The 22,538-nt window shown below is 32.0% G+C and overlaps 4 protein-coding genes across 4 annotated transcripts; 1 reads left to right on the forward strand and 3 right to left on the reverse strand.

The window, feature by feature from the left end:
- The first annotated feature begins 6,021 nt into the window (after positions 1–6,021).
- Positions 6,022–7,994, forward strand: LOC140806882 (heat shock cognate 70 kDa protein-like). The gene is made up of 2 exons (XM_073163402.1): positions 6,022–6,217; positions 6,313–7,994. The coding sequence occupies exons 1-2, from the start codon at positions 6,022–6,024 to the stop codon at positions 7,992–7,994; spliced, it is 1,878 nt and encodes a 625-aa protein (XP_073019503.1).
- A 1,051-nt stretch (positions 7,995–9,045) lies between these two features.
- On the reverse strand, positions 9,046–9,678 carry LOC140806883 (heat shock cognate 70 kDa protein-like). Its single transcript, XM_073163403.1, has one exon. The coding sequence runs from the start codon at positions 9,676–9,678 to the stop codon at positions 9,046–9,048; it is 633 nt and encodes a 210-aa protein (XP_073019504.1).
- A 3-nt stretch (positions 9,679–9,681) lies between these two features.
- LOC140807486 (heat shock cognate 70 kDa protein-like) lies at positions 9,682–11,258 on the reverse strand. The gene is made up of 2 exons (XM_073164341.1): positions 10,883–11,258; positions 9,682–10,400 (listed from the first exon to the last, which is right to left on the reverse strand). The coding sequence occupies exons 1-2, from the start codon at positions 11,094–11,096 to the stop codon at positions 9,697–9,699; spliced, it is 918 nt and encodes a 305-aa protein (XP_073020442.1). The 5' UTR covers positions 11,097–11,258; the 3' UTR covers positions 9,682–9,696.
- An 8,862-nt stretch (positions 11,259–20,120) lies between these two features.
- LOC140807553 (heat shock cognate 70 kDa protein-like) lies at positions 20,121–22,182 on the reverse strand. Its single transcript, XM_073164461.1, has 2 exons — positions 21,905–22,182; positions 20,121–21,821 (listed from the first exon to the last, which is right to left on the reverse strand). Exons 1-2 carry the CDS (start codon positions 22,116–22,118, stop codon positions 20,197–20,199), a joined length of 1,839 nt encoding a protein of 612 aa, XP_073020562.1. The 5' UTR covers positions 22,119–22,182; the 3' UTR covers positions 20,121–20,196.
- Positions 22,183–22,538: the final 356 nt, after the last annotated feature.

Genomic DNA, 22,538 nt, shown 5'->3' on the forward strand with positions numbered 1-22,538 from the left:
TAGACTCAATCCTAGTCTAGGGATCCCGGTTTCCAGATGTCAGCATTCCATATCGACCAACAGTAATAGAAAAGACTCCAGTTCTATCCACGTCGATATAGTATCGATTAACAGTAATAGAAAAGACTCCAGTTCTATCCACACTGATACAGTATCGACTAACATCCAGTGACAGTCTTTGGCACAACCGCCAATACACCATCTTATGACATCGTGCAATGTGCCCGTGGTAATTCCACCACTAACGGCACTTCTGTCATAAGATTACTCTTCTAATACCTGTAATCTATAACTCAAGAAAACAAGTATATCAATCAACTCAATGCAAATATCAATGCAATAAGTAAGGTATGTGATTTAGGGAAACTCGAGTCAAACCTCACTCGAGTTGTGCAATCCCAACTCAACATTAATTTATACCTTTATCTTCTCGCTCAGAAGAAGAAGAAGAAGTCCAGACTCTGTCTCGGTCCAGTCCCAATCTGGTAATCACAATATTGAACAGTCACAATATCAATAAATAACCCAATCCGGAATATGCTCTGATCAATATGTAAATCAAAATATACTCTGATCAATGTCAATCGACATACGGTATACCAATACAATCTAATTCAATACCGACTCTGATCCATATCAGTCAACTGATGTTTCGACGGCATAACAATACTGTCTCAATAACCCCGTCAATCCAAACATCACAGATATAATACCAGGATTCATAATCAATGTCGATACCAGTCATAATCTCAATAACCATACAGTTATGATATGAATTCTCAGTCAAATTGAATCCAAAAATCATAACAATTCTATACACAGTCCGTTCTTTAATCTGACTTCGATTCTATGATGTCTAACATGACAAGAACATCATATATGAATCCTATTCAATTCTGACAATAGACTAATTTCAAAACATGTCAAAACGTAGCAAAACTTACGTCCAGTTGTAGCCTACGTTGATAGGAACTCGGTACTGAAGTCGGATTTAAAATCAGACGGACGGATTTCTCGTACCCTTAATTTTCCCCGAAGCTTCCCTCGGTTTCTCCCTTATTTCTTCTGAATATGGATTGCTATGTATATATATTTATATATACACACGTTGCTCCACAAAAGCCAAGTGGCTTGTCCTTGTTCTGCATGCCTCGCGCTCGGGCGGTCGTAAATTACCGCTCGAGCGCGGCATGTTCTGTCAAGATGTTCAATTGAACATCTCCTGGCGCTCGAGCGGTCACAAATTACCGCTCGGGCGCCACACTTTCTGTCCAAGAATAAAATTTGGCGCTCGGGCGGTTCTTTCCTACCGTTCGGGCGCGAGATGTTCGGCCTAACATCTTGTCCAACATCTTAAGATGTTCTGTTCAACATCTTGGCGCCAGATGTTGGGTCTAACATCTTGGCTTAAAGTAAATCAACGCCCGGCTTTGTCATTCAAGTTCGTATAACCTCAATCATGTCAATTAATCAATAAATCATTCCAGATTAATCTTAAATTACGGTAATTATACCCAAATCATTTCAGATTACGGTAATTAAATTCTCGGGCCTTACATTCCTCCCCCTCTAAGATATGATTTCGTCCCCGAAATCACAAGCAATCATAACTCATATATCATGGTAATCATATCAGATACCAAATCGGATTCAAGAAGGAGATATATATAACTACAATAACTTTGTATCAACGAAACCACTCGTGATAAAATCAGTCTCAGAACAATGGCTATACAACATCCGTATATGCCACTCACCAGTTCATAACAAATCAGTATTGGCATCTGCTACCAAATTTGTTAATCCCAGTCAAAGATATATTCAACCTTCAGCTTCAATACCAACAGTCATCGTCCGACGTTGGCTTATTTAGTCTATGCATTCTGAGCTATCCTCATTTCTTCTGATTCAGTCTCCTTTTCCTTATCAGATTTCTGATCTTAACAAATCTGCCCTCAAGCATTACTGCAATATCATTCCCATACGAAGGAAAATAGCAGTTCTCATTGTACAATACCTCGACTAGAGCTATTTCGATACTCATCTAATAGCTATTATTGTACAATAATTCACAAGCGACAATGAATTATGTCAACTAGTGCTAAAATCAAGCACTACATTTCCTGGATATCCTCCAGTATCAGGATAGTTCACTCTGACTATCCTTCAATCTATAAATCATAGATCACATTCATGATATACATTCTGCCAAAAGTACAAAATCAAACGAATATCACAGTCTGACATAATCAACTCTGGCATTCAATACAATCTGACCCCTGTTTCTGACATACCTCTCAGTCGTCTGGTCATATCAGTACGTCATCCTGTACTATATAACATAGGCAGATTTTAACAGTCGTTCAATCCTAACCACCTACTGGTACAATGTTGGCAAAATTTCGGTGATTCCATCACCAAATCCATAGAAATGTACTCCCATTTCTATTTAAAAATCAATAATCAAGATATAACCAATCTCCTGGTTTCTATCTTCCTGTCTTCATCAGTCAACGATTTAGACATTTCAATATAAATTCTGACATAACTGATTTCATCTGTTTATATCAAAACTGTCCATTCGAATTATCACACATTTCCTGTTACCAGAATAGTACTGAATCAACTACTGTGTGCATCTGACCATACCTGCCATTCAAATCCGAATCTCTGACACAACCAAATCAGCTAGTCATATAAAATAAAATATTACCTACCTGGTATTCGGCTCTGACACCACCTGTTGTGGGGACCCGGACGCTAATCCATTCCTTAATCGTCTTTAGGAATATTTAATCATTTATAATAAACAGGGTCTAAAAATTTTTCTTTTAAAATGCAAAGCGGAAACGTAATGTAATTAAATTCAAATTACATATTAAACATAACGTACAATTATTGTATGATCTACAATAATCCGACTAGGTTCAACTATAAGTCAGTGCTGAACTCTAAGTTGCTTCAAAGTCCGGACCTCCACGCTATCTAGTCCAGCCTCATTCTCTTCTTGACCCTGATCATAGCCCACCTGTTGCCATGCACACATACAGACAAGACAACAGCCGGATAACTCCGGTGAGATATAAATATCCCAGTATAAATCATGTATACATGCCATCATATAAACAATATAAAAGCATATATCAAAAATCATATCATATATCAAAATCATGATCTCAATCCATAACAAGAATAAATCATATTCTATACATGTACCCTAATCCGGTAAATAATTCAATATCCAGAATAAATTCTATTCTAATCATGTACCAATATCAGGAACATACTCAATATCAAGAATAACACCTATTCTAAACATGTACCAAATATCAGGAACATAATCAATATCAAGAATAATTCCTATTCTAGACATGTACCAAATATCAGGAACATAATCAGTATTAATCAATACCATAACTATAACTGTCACTCAATCCAGTGACTCTACTTTTTAGACTAGACTCAATCCTAGTCTAGGGATCCCGGTTTCCAGATGTCAGCATTCCATATCGACCAACAGTAATAGAAAAGACTCCAGTTCTATCCACGTCGATATAGTATCGATTAACAGTAATAGAAAAGACTCCAGTTCTATCCACACCGATACAGTATCGACTAACATCCAGTGACAGTCTTTGGCACAACCGCCAATACACCATCTTATGACATCGTGCAATGTGCCCGTGGTAATTCCACCACTAACGGCACTTCTGTCATAAGATTACTCTTCTAATACCTGTAATCTATAACTCAAGAAAACAAGTATATCAATCAACTCAATGCAAATATCAATGCAATAAGTAAGGTATGTGATTTAGGGAAACTCGAGTCAAACCTCACTCGAGTTGTGCAATCCCAACTCAACATTAATTTATACCTTTATCTTCTCGCTCAGAAGAAGAAGAAGAAGTCCAGACTCTGTCTCGGTCCAGTCCCAATCTGGTAATCACAATATTGAACAGTCACAATATCAATAAATAACCCAATCCGGAATATGCTCTGATCAATATGTAAATCAAAATATACTCTGATCAATGTCAATCGACATACGGTATACCAATACAATCTAATTCAATACCGACTCTGATCCATATCAGTCAACTGATGTTTCGACGGCATAACAATACTGTCTCAATAACCCCGTCAATCCAAACATCACAGATATAATACCAGGATTCATAATCAATGTCGATACCAGTCATAATCTCAATAACCATACAGTTATGATATGAATTCTCAGTCAAATTGAATCCAAAAATCATAACAATTCTATACACAGTCCGTTCTTTAATCTGACTTCGATTCTATGATGTCTAACATGACAAGAACATCATATATGAATCCTATTCAATTCTGACAATAGACTAATTTCAAAACATGTCAAAACGTAGCAAAACTTACGTCCAGTTGTAGCCTACGTTGATAGGAACTCGGTACTGAAGTCGGATTTAAAATCAGACGGACGGATTTCTCGTACCCTTAATTTTCCCCGAAGCTTCCCTCGGTTTCTCCCTTATTTCTTCTGAATATGGATTGCTATGTATATATATTTATATATACACACGTTGCTCCACAAAAGCCAAGTGGCTTGTCCTTGTTCTGCATGCCTCGTGCTCGGGCGGTCGTAAATTACCGCTCGAGCGCGGCATGTTCTGTCAAGATGTTCAATTGAACATCTCCTGGCGCTCGAGCGGTCACAAATTACCGCTCGGGCGCCACACTTTCTGTCCAAGAATAAAATTTGGCGCTCGGGCGGTTCTTTCCTACCGTTCGGGCGCGAGATGTTCGGCCTAACATCTTGTCCAACATCTTAAGATGTTCTGTTCAACATCTTGGCGCCAGATGTTGGGTCTAACATCTTGGCTTAAAGTAAATCAACGCCCGGCTTTGTCATTCAAGTTCGTATAACCTCAATCATGTCAATTAATCAATAAATCATTCCAGATTAATCTTAAATTACGGTAATTATACCCAAATCATTTCAGATTACGGTAATTAAATTCTCGGGCCTTACAAGTATAAAATATGATTATTTGGAAATTATTATTAGGTCAAAGTTATAGTTGTTACACAACTATATTTTTTATACTTGTGATACTGACATACCGTTGAGCGACAGATGCACGTGAGGGGTTGCATCTAGTTAGTACCAATTAGGCTATTATCCCATGAGTTTAGGAAGAGACATGTATTATTATTGATGTTGTCTTGTATCACCTTATAAATTAATTTTATCATTTTCTCATCTATGGCTCTATCCCTAGCAGCTCAGCCACACAATATTATTGAATGACACATCAAATCTTTCTTTGTACAAGTTCTAAGAATTAATTTAATTGTATTTTTTTGTTTTCAAATATGAATAAAAAAATTTCAAGATCATAATATTTCTTTGTACAAGTTCAAAAAACTAAACATATCAATGCTTGTTATTTTTTGAAATTTACAGTGTGTGGTATTTAACTCACTTTATTCTTCAACAATTTTATAACATATATATACCCATAATTCTCTTAATACGGATAAATGTATTAATATGAAGACGTGGATAATTGCATAAGCTCAATAAATTAGATTAGCAAACTTTAAAAAGTGACAGCCGGCCGGAGTTTGTCTTATCGTATGCAAACTCCGCCGCATTATTTGTCGGATACTCGGCAAATTATTTATTAATTATGTATCAATTATTTTAAACTCAACTTGGAAATCCCTTTCAAGTATCAACATACACAAGCATTACAAAAAAAAACAAATAATTAGATGTTTTCTAAAAATATTGATTTTGCAAAGTTGCGTGACTGCATGATCTAAATACAACTCTACGACCTTTTTCAAAAAATTACTTTTCCTAAAAGTAATTATTTTTTCCATGTTTGTTTGTGTATGGCTCTTCTTCTTCCATTGAAAAATCCAAGCATTTGCTCAGAAATTTCTCCTGATTCTTAATATTCTCCCCACACTCTCCATAATCTACTTATCCATTAAGCTTTTCACTGCGTGCACTAGAGCAAATAATCCTGCATGGCCGCGATTGGAATCGATTTGGGCACAACTTATTCATGCGTAGCCGTGTGGAGGCATGATCGCGCTGAGATCATACCCAATGATCAGGGCAACCGCACAACGCCTTCCTATGTAGCATTCGGTGAAACCGAGCGTCTCATTGGCGGTCCCGCCAAGAATCTTGTTGCCCTGAACCCAACCAACACCGTTTTTGGTGAATTACTCTCATTTGGTTATACCTCTGATCTCATATTTCTAACGGTTTCAATGATAAATTTACACTGTTTTGGTGCATAATTAATTTTGCAGATGCTAAGAGGTTGATTGGTCGGAGATTTAGCGACCCTTTGGTCCAGGGTGATACGGAACTCTGGCCTTTCAAGGTCATTGCTGGCCCTGATGATAAACCCATGATTGTGGTTAACTACAAAGGCCAGGAGAAAAAGTTTGTGGCCGAAGAGATTTCTTCGATGGTCCTCACCAAGATGAAAGAAACCGCAGAAGCTTTTCTTGGGTTAACAGTAAAAAACGCAGTTATCACAGTGCCGGCCTACTTCAATGATTCCCAGAGGCAGGCAACCAAGGATGCTGGAACCATTTCTGGGCTTAACGTCTTGCGTATCATTGTCGAACCAACTGCTGCAGCCATTGCATATGGTCTCGACAAAAAGTTAAGCTACTCTAATGAAAGCAAAAATGTGCTTATTTTCGATCTCGGGGGTGGCACCTTTGATGTGTCGCTTCTCACTATGGTGAATAGTTCGTTTAAGGTCAAGGCTATTGCTGGTGACACCCACCTTGGAGGAGAGGATTTCGACAACAGGATAGTTAGTCATTGTGCTCAAGAGTTCAAGAGAAGACATAAAAAGGATATTAGAATGGACCCCCGAGCATTGAGGAGGTTGAGGACATCTTGTGAGAGGGCAAAGAAGAATCTATCTTCCGCAACTGAAACGACCATCGGAATCGATTGCTTGTATGATGGAATCGATTTTGACTACAAAATAACTCGTGCAAAATTCGAGGAACTCAACATGGATTTATTTTATAAATGCATTAAACATGTTAAAGAGTGTTTGGATGATGCCGAGATGGACAAAACAAGTATTCATGATGTGGTTCTTGTTGGCGGATCAACTAGAATCCCAAAGGTTCAACAAATGCTGCAAGATTTCTTTAATGGCAAGGAGTTGTGCAAAAGCATTCATCCTGACGAGGCCATCGCTTCTGGTGCAGCAATCCAAGCAGCAATTTTAACTGGCCAGGGCAACACAGAGGTTCAAGACATATTGTTATGCGAAGTCACGCCTCTGTCCTTTGGTGTGCAGATCGAAGGAGATTTTATGAGTGTGGTAATACCAAGAAACACTGCTATTCCTACCCATAAGGAGAACATATTCGTGACATGTTCGGACAACCAAAGATCCGTGTCGATCCAAGTGTTCGAGGGAGAAAGGGCGAGAACAACCGATAACAATTTGTTGGGCAAATTTGGGCTCACCGGCATTCCACCTGCTCCGAAGGGTGTATCCAAAATAACCATTTGCTTTGATATCGATGCTAATGGGATCTTGAATGTCTCTGCTGAAGATCTAACAACTGGGAATAAAAACAACATGACAATTATCAACGACAAAGGAAGGTTATCTACCGAAGAGATCGAGAGAATGTTGCGAGAGGCGGAGTTTTTCAAGGCCGAAGATGAGCAACATAGAAGGAAAGCTGAGGCCAAGAATGCTCTGGAAAATTATGTTTATCATGTAAAAAGCAAAATCGAAAACGACATGAATTTTTCTTTCAAATTGACATACTCAGAGAAGAAGAAGGTTGAGCTTGCGATTGAGCTGGCCACTGACTGGTTGCAAAGCAACCAACTCGCAGAAGAAAATGATTTAAAGGATAAAATGAAAGAAGTAGAGAGCATCTGCGAACCCATCCTTGCAAATATGTATTCCAATAGCACTGCTCCTAAGATTGAAGAATTTGATTAAGGTTTCTATTGTAAACTTTCAAAAATATATGTTATATTTTAAAGGAGTTCTGTAATATCAAATAAGGTATTTAAAATAACTTTTAGGTAAAGTCTTGTGATGAACAGCATGAAATGGTGTGGAATATGGTTTTCCTCTTCATATATGATTTAATATGACAACGGTTTCTGAATGAATTTATATATTATGAAAAATGGGTAAATATAAGACTGAAAATTATAAGTGGGTAATATTTTATATCTAATAATAGAATTACTTTTTTTGAAACAGAATTAGTTTCTAGATTTCAATTAAATTAAACACAAAATAACACATAATATAGGTTTAAATAAAAAAAACAAATTGATTTTTTTAAAGCCAAAAATCAGTAATTATTTTTTAGTAATTGCAAACACTTCTTTGCACAAATAAATGATAGACTAAATTATCTGTATCTACTTCGCTATGCGTGTGCCCGATGTTTGAAATCACGAGAAGTTCATAACTCACATTTTTTCATAAGATATTTTCAGCAATCTCGATATTCCACATGGTAGTATCTTAAATTATTTAAATTCTAGCAACTGAATAATTTCCCTGGAGAGGGTAGCTAACGAGCAATTAAATTACTGTAGCTTATTTAAGTGGAGATTAAGTTTTGAGAATAGAGACAGATAGAATTGTTATATGTTATCTACATTAAAATTTTCATGTAATAATTATCTAGTATTTTTTCTATGCATCAAGCGTTTTTAAAAAAATATAACTGATGGTAAAGGTGAAACTCAAGTTTTTTAAACATATACCACATTTTGATTATTACACCCAAATGTAATCTTATAAGACACATAATTTAAGATATATCTTCAAAATTATTACAGAATAAAGAAATTGAAACTCAAACCAATCACTAACCAGGTGGTACAAGAAGGATACTCCGATACAAGAAAATTTTTGATTTTTTCTCCATTTGTTAAAAATAATTTTTTATATTACAAGCATATATATTTTTTAGAGCATTCAATATTTCCTAATTCTTCGTACTCGTTATCATCTTCATCTTGATGTATATTTACGAGCTAGCTTCTTCAACCGGTCTGTCAATCTTTTTCTTATGCAACCAGCCTCCAACTTTGTTGATGATGCTCTTTTTCCGGCTGTCTTTTTCTTCAGCGGAGACATTCAAGATACCATTAGCATCAATGTCGAAGCATACGTTTAGACAAGAAGCATTTCTCTGGGCAGAGAGAACGAATTCACCTAAGAGAGTATTGTCACCTCTTGTTCTTTCACTCTCTCCTTGGTACACTGAGAAACGTACCTTCTTTCGGTCAATCCCCTTTTTCAATATTTTCTTTATTTTGGTAGGAATTGGTGTGTTTCTTGGGATAACGACTTCCATTTCACCACCTGAAGTCATCACACCAAGAGATAGAGGTGCGACATCGCATAGTTCAATGTCACTAATGTCGCTAAGGCCACTCAGAATCTCCGCTTGAATTGCTGCACCAGATGCTACAGCCTCATCGGGGTGAATGCTCTTGCACAGCTCCTTGCCAGTAAAGAAATCTTTAAGCAGTTGTTGAATCATAGGAATTCTAGTGGATCCACCAACTAGCACCACGTCGTGGATACTTTCCTGATTGATCTGGGCATCCTTCAAACACTTGTCTACATGGCCAATGCATTCCTCGAACAAGTACATGTTGAGCTCCTCAAATGTTTAACGGGTTAGTTTATATTCAAAATCGATTCCATCATACAAATGTTCCAAAGCAATAGTTGTGTGTGACATAAAAGATAGATTTCGCTTTGCCCTCTCACAAGCAGTTCTCAACCTTCTTAATGTGCGGGGGTTGCCGCTTATGTCCTTTTTGTGCTTTCTCTTGATTTCTTCGACAAAATAGTCGACCATTCTATTGTCAAAATCTTCTCCTCCAAGGTGTGTGTCGCCAGCAACAGCCTTGACCTGAAAGATACTATTCTCGATGGTGAGAACAGACACATCCAAGTTACCGCCACCAAGGTCAAAAACAAGTACATTTATTGGGCTCGTGCTGCTATATTTTTTTTGGAGACCATATGCAATCGCTGCGGCAGTTGGTTCAGCAATGAGACGTAAGATATTGAGCCCAGCAATGGTTCCCGCCTCCTTGATCAACTGCCTCTGGGAACCGTTGAAGTATGCAGGTACGGAAATAACCGCATTTTTTACTGCGCAACCAAGAAAAGCTTCTGCGATCTCCTTCATCTTGGTGAGGACCATGGAACAAATCTGTTCGGCAGAAAATTGTATCTCTTCACCTTTGTACGTAACCACAATCATGGGCTTATCATCATGACTCGAGATGACTTTGAATGGCCAAAGCATCGAATCTTTCTGGACCAAAGGGTCGCTAAATCTCCTACCAATCAATCTTTTAGCATCTGCAAAGTAAAATATGTATATATATACATATTGTAGAAGAATTATCCATCGAGAAACCATGAGAATAAAACTATCCCCGTCCAAATACATCAGACGACAATCAGTTTTTGTTCTATTAGTAATTCAACAGTCTGCTAATTGTACAATATAATATTATTACTGCATGGACATAAATATGAACAGAAGCATTATATTCAAGCATATGATAGCTTGTGAACAAAATAATGGAAAGATTGATATGAGAGCAGAGAAAGATCCAAATAATTATCATAGTGGTACATATCACATTCCAAAAGCTTTGCAAAATCACATTCCCTGGTAGTGAATGCAAAACTAGCATGTTTTCTACAGAAACAAGTTAGCATATATTCTCAATCTGCAAACTGAGTTTCAATGGGACAAAAAGTACAAATGAAAACATTTGAATCCAAACACATCATCAAGATGCAACAAACAAGGTGAACGATGTACAATGTCTCACCAAAAATAGTGTTAGCGGGGTTAATGTCGACGACATTCTCGGCAGCATGGCCAATGAGACATTCGGTTTCATTGAAAGCTACATAAGAAGGTGTAATACGATTGCCCTGATCATTGGGTATGATCTCCACGTCACCGTGGTGCCACACGGCTGCGCATGAATAAGTGGTACCCAAATCGATTCCTATCGCCGGTCCTTCCCTTTCTCCAGCCATTGTATAGTAAAAGCAAAAGGACACTTTTACGAATGGCAAAAACGATGAAGCTAGAGCCTATGGTTTTGTTTGGTATAATGGAGAGCATAGGCCTTTATTTATGGGGAAGACTGAATGGGTGCTTTACTGCAGCACCAGCTTGGTTTTCATTGTAAAAATCTCGTTACCTCTTGCTGAAAAGTTTTTGATTGAAAAAAATAAATAAAATTTCAAATAACTTATTCAATGTTGAATCTCATATGAGTTTTTGTACCAATTTTCATTTTTAAGTTGAATAAATGGACATTCATGAATAACGTAAATACCGAATAATAAATTTTAAAACTCTAATAGAATTGTGTGATTTACACGTATGTTCTTATTTTCGTTAAATAATATTAATAAATACATGTATTTTATTTGTTTGTTGTATTAATAGATTTTAAAATAAATTGAAGAAAACTAAATTTAGCCTTCAATTTTTTTTGGAATGAAATTTACACTCCATAAGTCCGAGGACATGTGTGTCTATCTGCTGGTGCTGTCTTATATCCCTTAAAAATCATTATTATCTTTTCTTTACTGTCGATCATGTCTCAGTAGAGCTCAAATGAGATGAAAGTTTGATAAAACTGATAACTTGATTGCAATATTCAAATAGAGAGTGAATTTTATAAAACAAAGAAAAAGTCCGTGTTGATTATGAAAGAGTACCGCTCTTTAAATCGAGAAAGAATAGAATCAATATTACAAAAATAGTGCATAATATTATTCATTTATTTTAACATACTAGATAAATGCACGTGCGTTGCACGTTGAGAAATAGAATAATTTGTATATGATAATTTTATATAAATATGTTTAAATTATTTTTGAAATAATTTAATAGATAAATAATTAATTATTTGGTTACAATCGAAATCATCACATTTTCTTGTCTTTGATTTGAAGAGTTCTTGAAATCTTTTTGTGTCCGTCGGTTTTATCTTCTTATCTCTTTTTTTGTACTCGGCAATTGGTTCTTCATCTCGAATCTCTATTTCATATTCGTCTTCATGGATATTCATGTTTTTGTTGATGTTTATTTCATTTGATTTTTCTACTTTTGGTGCTACACTACCTTGTTTAGTTGTCTTGATAATCTTCCGAGATCTCCGTTTCTTGATATTGACATTTGTTGTTGGATAATTGTCATGTATCTCAATAGCTTCTGCCACAATTTTTAACATTTCATCACGTTTTTCCACTGAATTATCCAACTTGAACAAGAATGTGTGGAGCTTGGAGTTCGGTTGATTTAACGAATCTTTATATGGGTTATTTGGTAAATTCTGCATTGAAAATTTTTATTGTTAGATGCAATATTTATGTAGATATAAAATCATTTGTTTGTTGTATCTTATATATGATCATGAATTTGAATGAAATCTTCAATAGAACATCCAACAAAAGACGCTGCAACTTTTCCAAATAATATTATTATTGCGATCTCATTCTCATCTTCAATTGTGATTGTTATTCTATACATGTAACATAAAGAAGTAAAGTAATGATCACATTTTTTTATTATGATCTAAAACTTGGGTTGTGTATTGGTAATTTGTTTTACATAAAAACGATTTGATTCATTTTTATTTCTCTTTTTCTATTCATTTGATGTATATAAGAGTAATTATTACACATAAAACTAATTTAAACTCATTTTGATTCTTTTGAAGTGTTTTCTTATTGTACCAAACAATTATTTGTGTTTGTCATGCATAGGGTTTTACAATTTGGCAAATTGACAGGCACGTCAATGCAATCCTCATTATGTTCACCATTTCCTTAGTATAGGGCTTTGCACGATAAATCACAATTATAATAAATAAATATTGCGTCGTGGGTAACAAATATAACTTTTGACATAAATATTAAGCAATATTCGAAATAAAAGATAAATCTTTCACTATCATTCAGTTTTGTTAGGTTAAGCGTACAAGAGTGAGAGTAGCATTGGGATGAGTGAACTCCTGTGAAGTTTTCGTGAGTTACGCTGCTGACATTGTATCGCTTATTTTAAATTTCATTAAAGATATAATTTTTTTTAAAAAAACTGTAAATTTCATTCCAAAAATAAAATTTCATTTTTCTTCAATTATTATAAAATTCATTAATACCTGAAAACGAACAAAAAAAAGACATTTATTTATTAATATTATTTAACAAAAATAATGACATAAATGTAAACTGACACAATTTTATTATAGTTTTTAATTTTATTAGTAGTGTTTATTTAAGTTATTAATGGATATTAATTTACTCAAGTTTAAAATAAAAATTGCATAAAAACTCATACGAGGCTGTTTCACAGGAACATGTCTCATATCCTACGCTAATCATGAAAAATCATTATTTTTTCACTCAAAAAATTGACCGGTGACCCATCTGAAGGATATATCCTTGAGACCGGCTCACATAAAACCAATTCAAAAATTAGAGAACTATAAAAATTCATAAATAAAAAAAAGAGAAGTCAAACAAAAAGAATTATTTTTAAAATAAGGATATAATTCATTCTGTGAAAATATATTGTAAATTTTATTATTCTTCTATTCATTTTAAATTATATTAAAGATATATTTTTTAAAACAAATAAAGTATAAATTTCATTTCAAAAAATGGTGGTTAAATTTAATTTTGTTCAATTTTATTTAGAATTAATTGATAGTTGGGAAAAAAACAAACAATAGAATATGTATTTATTATTATTATTTCAAATTTTATTAAAGATATTATTTTTAAAAAAATGATGTGTAAATTTCATTTCAAAAAATGAAGGCTTAATTTAAATTTTATTCTAAAAACTGGTGGCTAAAATTTATTTTTCTTCAATTTATTTTAGAATATATTAAATAATAGATGGAATAAAACAAACAAGCGAAGAGAAGTATATTAATTATTATTATTTACGTTATTCATAGATGTTAATTTATTTAAGTTAAAAATAAAATTGACTCAGAAACTCCTATGAGGTTGTTTCACGAGTGAATTTCGTGAAACATGCCTCATATCTGACTTGAATCGTGAAAAAAAAAGTATTTTTTCACTCCTGAAATAACTGGGTCAACCCCTCTCAGGACTATATAAATGTCTCATATAAATGGAGTACAAATTTCATCACAAAAAATGACGACTAAATTCATTTATCTTCAATTTATTTTAAATTACATTAATTAATAGATGAAAAACATATAAAACCAAAAATAATAATAATAATGGAGTGCAAATTTCATCAATAAAACGAAGGCTAAATTTCATTTTTCTTCAATTTATTTTAAATTTTATTAATTAATTAATATATGAAAAAAAACAAAAAATAAACATGTATTACAGAAGAATGAAGGTTGATGCTAATTTTTTTTTTATTTTTCTTCAATTTAGTTTAGATTCAATTAATTAATAGATTAGAAAAGACTAAAATTCATTTCTCTTCAATTTATTTTAATTTCATTTTTCTTCAATTTATGTAAATTCACAATTCACATTTACACACTCCATATTTAATTTTATTTTAATTTTAATTTATTTTAAATTTCATTAATTAATAGACGAAGAACATGAAAAACAACAAAAAAATTAAATATGGAGTGTGTAAATGAAAGTAAGGACATTTATGTAAATTCATTTTATATTAATTTATTTGAAAATAAGGACATATATGTAAATTCACACAATTTTATTAGAGTTTTCAAATATATTAGTCGTGTATTATTGACGTTATTAATGAATGTTAATTTACTCAAGTTTAAAATAAAAATTGCATAAAAACTCCTACGAGGCTGGTTCACGGGAACATGTCATATCCTACCATAATCATGAAAATCATTATTTTTCACTCTGAAAATTGACTGGTTGGCCCATCTGAGGGATATATCCATGAGACCGGCTCACATAAGACCAATTCAAAAATTTGAGAACTATAAAAAATCATAAATAAAAAAAAGAGAAGTCAAACAAAAAGAATTATTTTTAAAATAAAGATATAATTCATTCTGTGAAAATACATTGTAAATTTTATTATTCTTCTATTGACCGGTTGGCCCATCTGAAGGATATATCCATGAGACCGGCTCACATAATTTCAATTCAAAAATTAGTGTGATCTAAAACTTGAGTTATGTATTGGTAATTTGTTTTACATAAAAATGATTTGAATTCATTTTTATTTCTTTTTTTCTATCCATTTGATGTATATAAGAGTAATTATTACACATAAAACTAATTTAAACTCATTTTAATTCTTTTGAAGGTTTTCTTATTGTACAAAACAATTATTTGTGTTTGTGATGCATAGGGTTTTACAATTTGGCAAATTGACAGCCACGTCAATGCAATCCTCATTATGTTTACTATTTGTATAGGGCTTTGCACGGTAAATCACAATTATAAGAAATAAATATTGCGTCGTGGGTAATAAATATAACTTTTGACATAAAAATTAAGCAACATTCGAACTAAAAGATAAATCTTTCACTATCATTCAGTTTTGTTAGGTTAAGCGTGCAAGAATGATGGTAGTATTGGGATGAGTGAACACCTATGAAGTTTTCGTGAGTTAAGCTGCTGACATTGTGTCGCTTATTTTAAATTTCATTAAAGATATAAATTTTTTTTTAAAAAAAGCTGTAAATTTCATTACATAAAAAATTCATTTTTCTTCAATTATTATAAAATTATTAATACCTGAAAACGAACAAAAAAAAGACATGTATTTATTAATATTATTTAATGAAAATAAGGACATATATGTAAATTCACACAATTTTATTAGAGTTTTCAAATATATTAGTCGTGTATTATTGACGTTATTAATGAATGTTAATTTACTCAAGTTTAAAATAAAAATTGCATAAAAACTCCTACGAGGCTGGTTCACGGGAACATGTCTCATATCATACCATAATCATGAAAATCATTGTTTTTCACTCTGAAAATTGACTGGTTGGCCCATCTGAGGGATATATCCATGAGACCAGCTCACATAAGACCAATTCAAAAATTGGAGAACTATAAAAAATCATAAATAAAAAAAAATAGAAGTCAAACAAAAAGAATTATTTTTAAAATAAAGATATAATTCATTCTGTGAAAATACATTGTAAATTTTATTATTCTTCTATTGACCGGTTGGCCCATCTGAAGGATATATCCATGAGACCGGCTCACATAATTTCAATTCAAAAATTGAAGAACTATAAAAATTCATAAATAAAATAAAAGAAGTCAAACAAAAAGAATTATTTTTAAAATAAGGATATAATTCATTCTGTTAAAATATATTGTAAATTTTATTATTTTAAATTATATTAAAGATATATTTTTTTAAAACAAATAAATTATAAATTCTATTTCAAAAAATGGTGGCTAAATTTCATTTTGTTCAATTTTATTTTGAATTAATTGATAGGTGAGAAAAAACAAACAAACAATAAAATATGTATTTATTATTATTTTAAATTTTATTAAAGATATTAATTTTTTTTAAAAATGATATGTAAATTTCATTCCTAAATATGAACGCTTAATTTAAATTTCATTCTAAAAAATTGTAGCTAAATTTTATTTTTTTTCAATTTATTTTAGAATATATTAAATAATAGATGGAAAAATACAAACAAGCGAAAAAAAGTACATTAATTATTATTATTTACGTTATTTACAGATGTTAATTTATTTAAGTTAAAAATAAAATTGACACAAAAACTTTTATGAGGTTGTTTCACGAGTGAATTTTGTGGAACATGTCTCATATCCGACTTGAATCGTGAAAAAAAATTATTTTTTTTACTCCTGAAATAACTGGATCAGCCCTCTGAAGACTATATAACAATGAAACCGTTTCACATAAAACCTACTAAAAATTGGAGAACTATAAAATTTTGAACAATATTGTAAACTTTATTTTATTCGATTTATTTAAAATTCCTTAATTAATAAAAAATAGAAATCAAACAAAAATGCATTTAATTTAAATTTCATTAAAGATATATATTTTTTTACAAAAAAAAATAGAGTGTAAATTTCATTTCAAAAAATGAAAGATAAATTTAAATTTTTTTCCAAAAAATGGTGGCTAAATTTCATTTTTCTTCAATTTATTTTAGAAGTCATTAATAGCTGATAAAAAAAATAAAAAATATTTATTAATATTATTGTTTCGCATTTCATTAAAGATATTTTTTTTAAATTGAAGAACAAATTTCATCACAAAAAAAGAAGGTTAAATTTTAATTTTCTTCAATTTATTTTAAAATTTATAATTAATATATGAAAAAAACCACAAAAGAAACATGTATTGCTGAAGAATGAAGGTTGATGCTAAATTTTATTTTTCTTCAATTTAGTTTAGATTCCATTAATGAATAAATGAAAACAAAACAAACAAAGTGTTACGTATTAATAAATATTATTTAATGAAGATAAAGACATAGATGTAAATTCACAATTCAAACTCATATATTTATAGTAGTAATAATAATAATAATTATAGTAGTAATAATAATAATAGATAGATAGATAGATAATAGATTGAATTTCATTATAGATATAAGTTTTTTTTAAAAAAAAATGGATTGCTAATTTCATCACAAAAAATAAATGCTAAATTTTATTTTTCTTCAATTTAGTTTAGATTCCATTAATTAATAGATGAAAACGTGCGGAAAAAATAAAGTCATCGGGTTAGTATGCGCACATCCAGCCCCGCCTACTCAGTTTTCGGCACCTCCGATCTCCTGATCAATATGATCACCCGAATCAATCACACCTAGTGAATCTAAAGACTCAACACCTGTAACTTAATAACAAATACATATACATAACATGCAACAATGAAAAGTATTTTACTCAACATACATTTCATGATCTTAGCATAAGCGTAAACATGTCGTAAAATTACATAACGTGTCAAAACATCACATCATAACATCATATATTTGTTCATTTTCTTTAATCGAATTCAGCTCGTTAGTTGTGATTTTTATATTAGCTATATCGTATCTGCTCTATCATAAAATTTAAAAAATAGAGTGTAAATTCCATTACAACAAAAAATAAGGCTAAATTTCATTCATCTTCACTTTATTTTAAATTTCATTAATTAATAGATAGATTGGAAAAGACTAAAATTCATTTTTCTTCAATTTAATTTAAATTTCATTAATTAATAGATGAAAAACATGGAAAACAAAAAAAATAAAAAATAGAGTGTGTAAATTCACAAAAAAATAAATAAATAAACTATTAAATGAAGGTAATGACATTTATGTTTTAAATTTCATTAATTAATATATTGGAAAAGACTAAAATTCATTTATCTTCAATTTATTTTAAATTTCATTAATTAATAGATGAAAAACATGGGGGAAAAATAAAAAATGGAGTGTGTAAATTCACAAAAAATTAAACATGTATTTAATGATTATTATTAAAAATAAAAAATGGAGTGTGTAAATTCACAAAAAAAAAAATAAACTATTAAATGAAGGTAATGACATTTATGTTTTAAATTTCATTAATTAATAGATTGGAAAAGACTATAATTCATTTATCTTCAATTTATTTTAAATTTCATTAATTAATAGATGAAAAACATGAGAAAAAATAAAAAATGGAGTGTGTAAATTCACCAAAAATTAAACATGTATTTAATGATTATTATTAAATGAAAGTAAGGACATTTATGTAAATTCACAATTCACATTCATATATTTATATAGATATAGAATATAGATAATAATAATAATTATAGTAGTAATAATAATAATAGATAGATAGATAATAGATTGAATTTCATTATAGATATAAGTTTTTTTTTTAAAAAAATGGATTGCTAATTTCATCACAAAAAATAAATGCTAAATTTTATTTTTCTTCAATTTAGTTTAGATTCCATTAATTAATAGATGAAAACGTGCGGAAAAAATAAAGTCATCGGGTTAGTATGCGCACATCCAGCCCCGCCTACTCAGTTTTCGGCACCTCCGATCTCCTGATCAATATGATCACCTGCATCAATCACACCTAGTGAATCTAAAGACTCAACACCTGTAACTTAATAACAAATACATATACATAACATGCAACAATGAAAAATATTTTACTCAACATACATTTCATGATCTTAGCATAAGCGTAAACATGTCGTAAAATTACATAACGTGTCAAAATATCACATCATAACATCATATATTTGTTCATTTTCTTTAATCGAATTCAGCTCGTTAGTTGTGACTTTTATATTAGTTATTTTGTATCTGCTCTATCATAAAATTTAAAAAATAGAGTGTAAATTCCATTACAACAAAAAATAAGGCTAAATTTCATTCATCTTCACTTTATTTTAAATTTCATTAATTAATAGATAGATTGGAAAAGACTAAAATTCATTTTTCTTCAATTTAATTTAAATTTCATTAATTAATAGATGAAAAACATGGAAAACAAAAAAAAATAAAAAATAGAGTGTGTAAATTCACAAAAAAAAAAAAACTATTAAATGAAGGTAATGACATTTATGTTTTAAATTTCATTAATTAATATATTGGAAAAGACTAAAATTCATTTATCTTCAATTTATTTTAAATTTCATTAATTAATAGATGAAAAACATGGGGAAATATAAAAAATGGAGTGTGTAAATTCACAAAAAATTAAACATGTATTTAATGATTATTATTAAAAATAAAAAATGGAGTGTGTAAATTCAAAAAAAAAAAATAAACTATTAAATGAAGGTAATGACATTTATGTTTTAAATTTCATTAATTAATAGATTGGAAAAGACTATAATTCATTTTAAATTTCATTAATTAATAGATGAAAAATATGGGAAAAAAATAAAAAATGGAGTGTGTAAATTCACCAAAAATTAAACATGTATTTAATGATTATTATTAAATGAAAGTAAGGACGTTTATGTAAATTCACAATTCACATCCATATATTTATATAGATATAGATAGATATATATAGATATAGATATAGATATAGATGTTTGTACTTTTGAATATTATAATAAACATAGAGCATATTGCTATTCATTATCCTCCAAATGGAAAATAGTTCAAATGGCACAAAACTAAAATTTGGAAATAATAGGATTCCAGATGCTCTCCAAGTCCTTTCTTTTTTTCTCAAATACATCAACTTCTATAACTTTCTGTTCATCCAACCACTTGATAGCAGACTTGATCTCGTCTTCTAAGATTCTGGCTTTGCTGTCTGGTAGTTTTTTGCTCAAAATAGTAGCTCTAGTGCCATAGATATATCTTTCCAATGAATTTTTTGCGTCCATTTTTGTTTTAAGCTCTTCATCTTCCAACTTAAATCTCTCTGCTTCCTCCAACATTCTGTCAATCTCTTCCTTAGACAGTATGCCTGTAACGTTACTAATTGTGATCTGGTTTTCATTACCAGATGCTTTATCTTTAGCGGACACAGTTAAGATTCCATTAACATCAATATCAAAGTACACGTTTATTGAAGCGACCCCTCTTGGAGCAGGAGGAATGCCAGACAAAACAAATTTATCCAACAGAATGTTGTCGCTTGTTTTAGGCCTTTCACCCTCGAACACTCGGAACGTCACACTAGTCTGGTCATCGGAAGAAGTGGTGAATCCTCTTTCCTTCTTCGTAGGAATTATGGTGTTCCTGGGGACTACTACGCTCATGTTATCATCAAGAGTGCTTATACCAAGAGAGAGAGGGGTGACATCCCACAACACCAAGTCTTGAATCTCGGGATTGCCCTGTCCAGTCAAATTCGCCGCTTGTACTGCTGCGCCATAGGCTATGGCCTCATCGGGGTGAATGCTTTTGCATAATTCCTTCCCATTGAAGAAATCTTTAAGCAATTCCTGCACCTTTGGAATCCTAGTGGATCCACCAACAAGCACCACATCATGGATGCTTGTCTTGTCCATATCGGCGTCATTCAAACACTTCTCGACATGGCCAATGCATTCCTTAAACAAGTCCATGTTGAGCTCTTCAAATTTGGCCTGTGTAATTTTACTCTCAAAATCGACTCCATCATAAAAACAGTCAATTGCAACAGTTGTATGTGACATAAAAGACAGATTCCTCTTTGCCCTCTCACAAGCTGTCCTCAACCTTCCCAATGCTCGGGGATTGTCACTTACAACCTTTCCGTGCTTCCTCTCGAATTCTTTGACAAAATGGTTCACCATTCTGTCGTCGAAATCCTCTCCCCCAAGGTGGGTGTCACCTGCAATTGACTTCACCTTAAAGGTAGTCTTCTCCATTGTGAGAATGGAAACATCAAAAGTACCACCACCTAAGTCGAAAATAAGAACGTTCTTTTCTTCAGAGCTGCTAAACATGTTATCAAGACCGTAGGCAACGGCTGCAGCAGTTGGTTCAACAATGATACGCAAGACATTGAGCCCAGAAATGCATCCGGCAATCCGGGTAGCCCTCTTTTGGGAATCATTGAAATAGGCAGGTACAGTAATAACTGCGTTTTTAACCGGAACTCCAAGAAAATCTTCAGCAATCTTCTTCATTTTGGTGAGAACCATTGAAGAAACCTGTTCAGCAGTACAATTTTTCTTTTGACCTTTGCTGGTCACCACAATTATGGGCTTATCATGAGCACCACAAATTACCTTAAAAGGCCAGTGCTTCACGTCTGTTTGGACCAAAGGGTCGCTAAATCTCCTACCGATCAATCTTTTGGCGCCTGCAAAGAAGAAAATATCATGAGTTAGATATATAGTGAGAGACCGCATTAATAAGACTAAAATCGTAATCACAATGTCTCACCAAAAATAGTGTTAGCCGGGTTCATGGCTAACACATTCACGGCAGCATCGCCAACGAGATGTTCTGTTTCATTGAAAGCTACACAAGAAGGCGTAATGCGGTGGCCCTGGTCATTGGGTATGATCTGAATACGATCCCGATGCCACACAGCTACGCATGAATAAGTGGTGCCCAAATCAATTCCTATTGCCGGTCCTTCACTTGTCCCAGCCATTGTATGACAATACTCAAGTATGGTAACTTTTACAAATGGGAGAGAGTCTATGGTTTTTGTCTATTAATTAATGACGACCATTTTTATAGAGAAGAAGAATGCCTGCCTGGTTGGTGTACTTCTGCACAACAAATAGTTTAATCGATGGTTAAAATCAATTCGTTGACATTTTTTTTGCAAGAAACCAACATGTTGATACCATGTTGAATTTATGAAAGAGGAAAACAAGGACACACGTATTGGTCTCCAATGGAGAAGAATGCTTCAAGTATCTATTATTGATGTGTGTATACAACTAACAGAAAACTACCCTATTTATATACAAGAGTAAAAGTGTTATTCCAAAGTGCACTTCTATAAATTAAAACACAACTTTAACAGAAATCAATTTAATTTATGCATCGATATGATTACTTTAAC

This window comes from Primulina eburnea, chromosome 12 (genome assembly GCF_022965805.1).
Source record: "Primulina eburnea isolate SZY01 chromosome 12, ASM2296580v1, whole genome shotgun sequence".
In the NCBI taxonomy this organism is placed as follows: domain Eukaryota; kingdom Viridiplantae; phylum Streptophyta; class Magnoliopsida; order Lamiales; family Gesneriaceae; genus Primulina; species Primulina eburnea.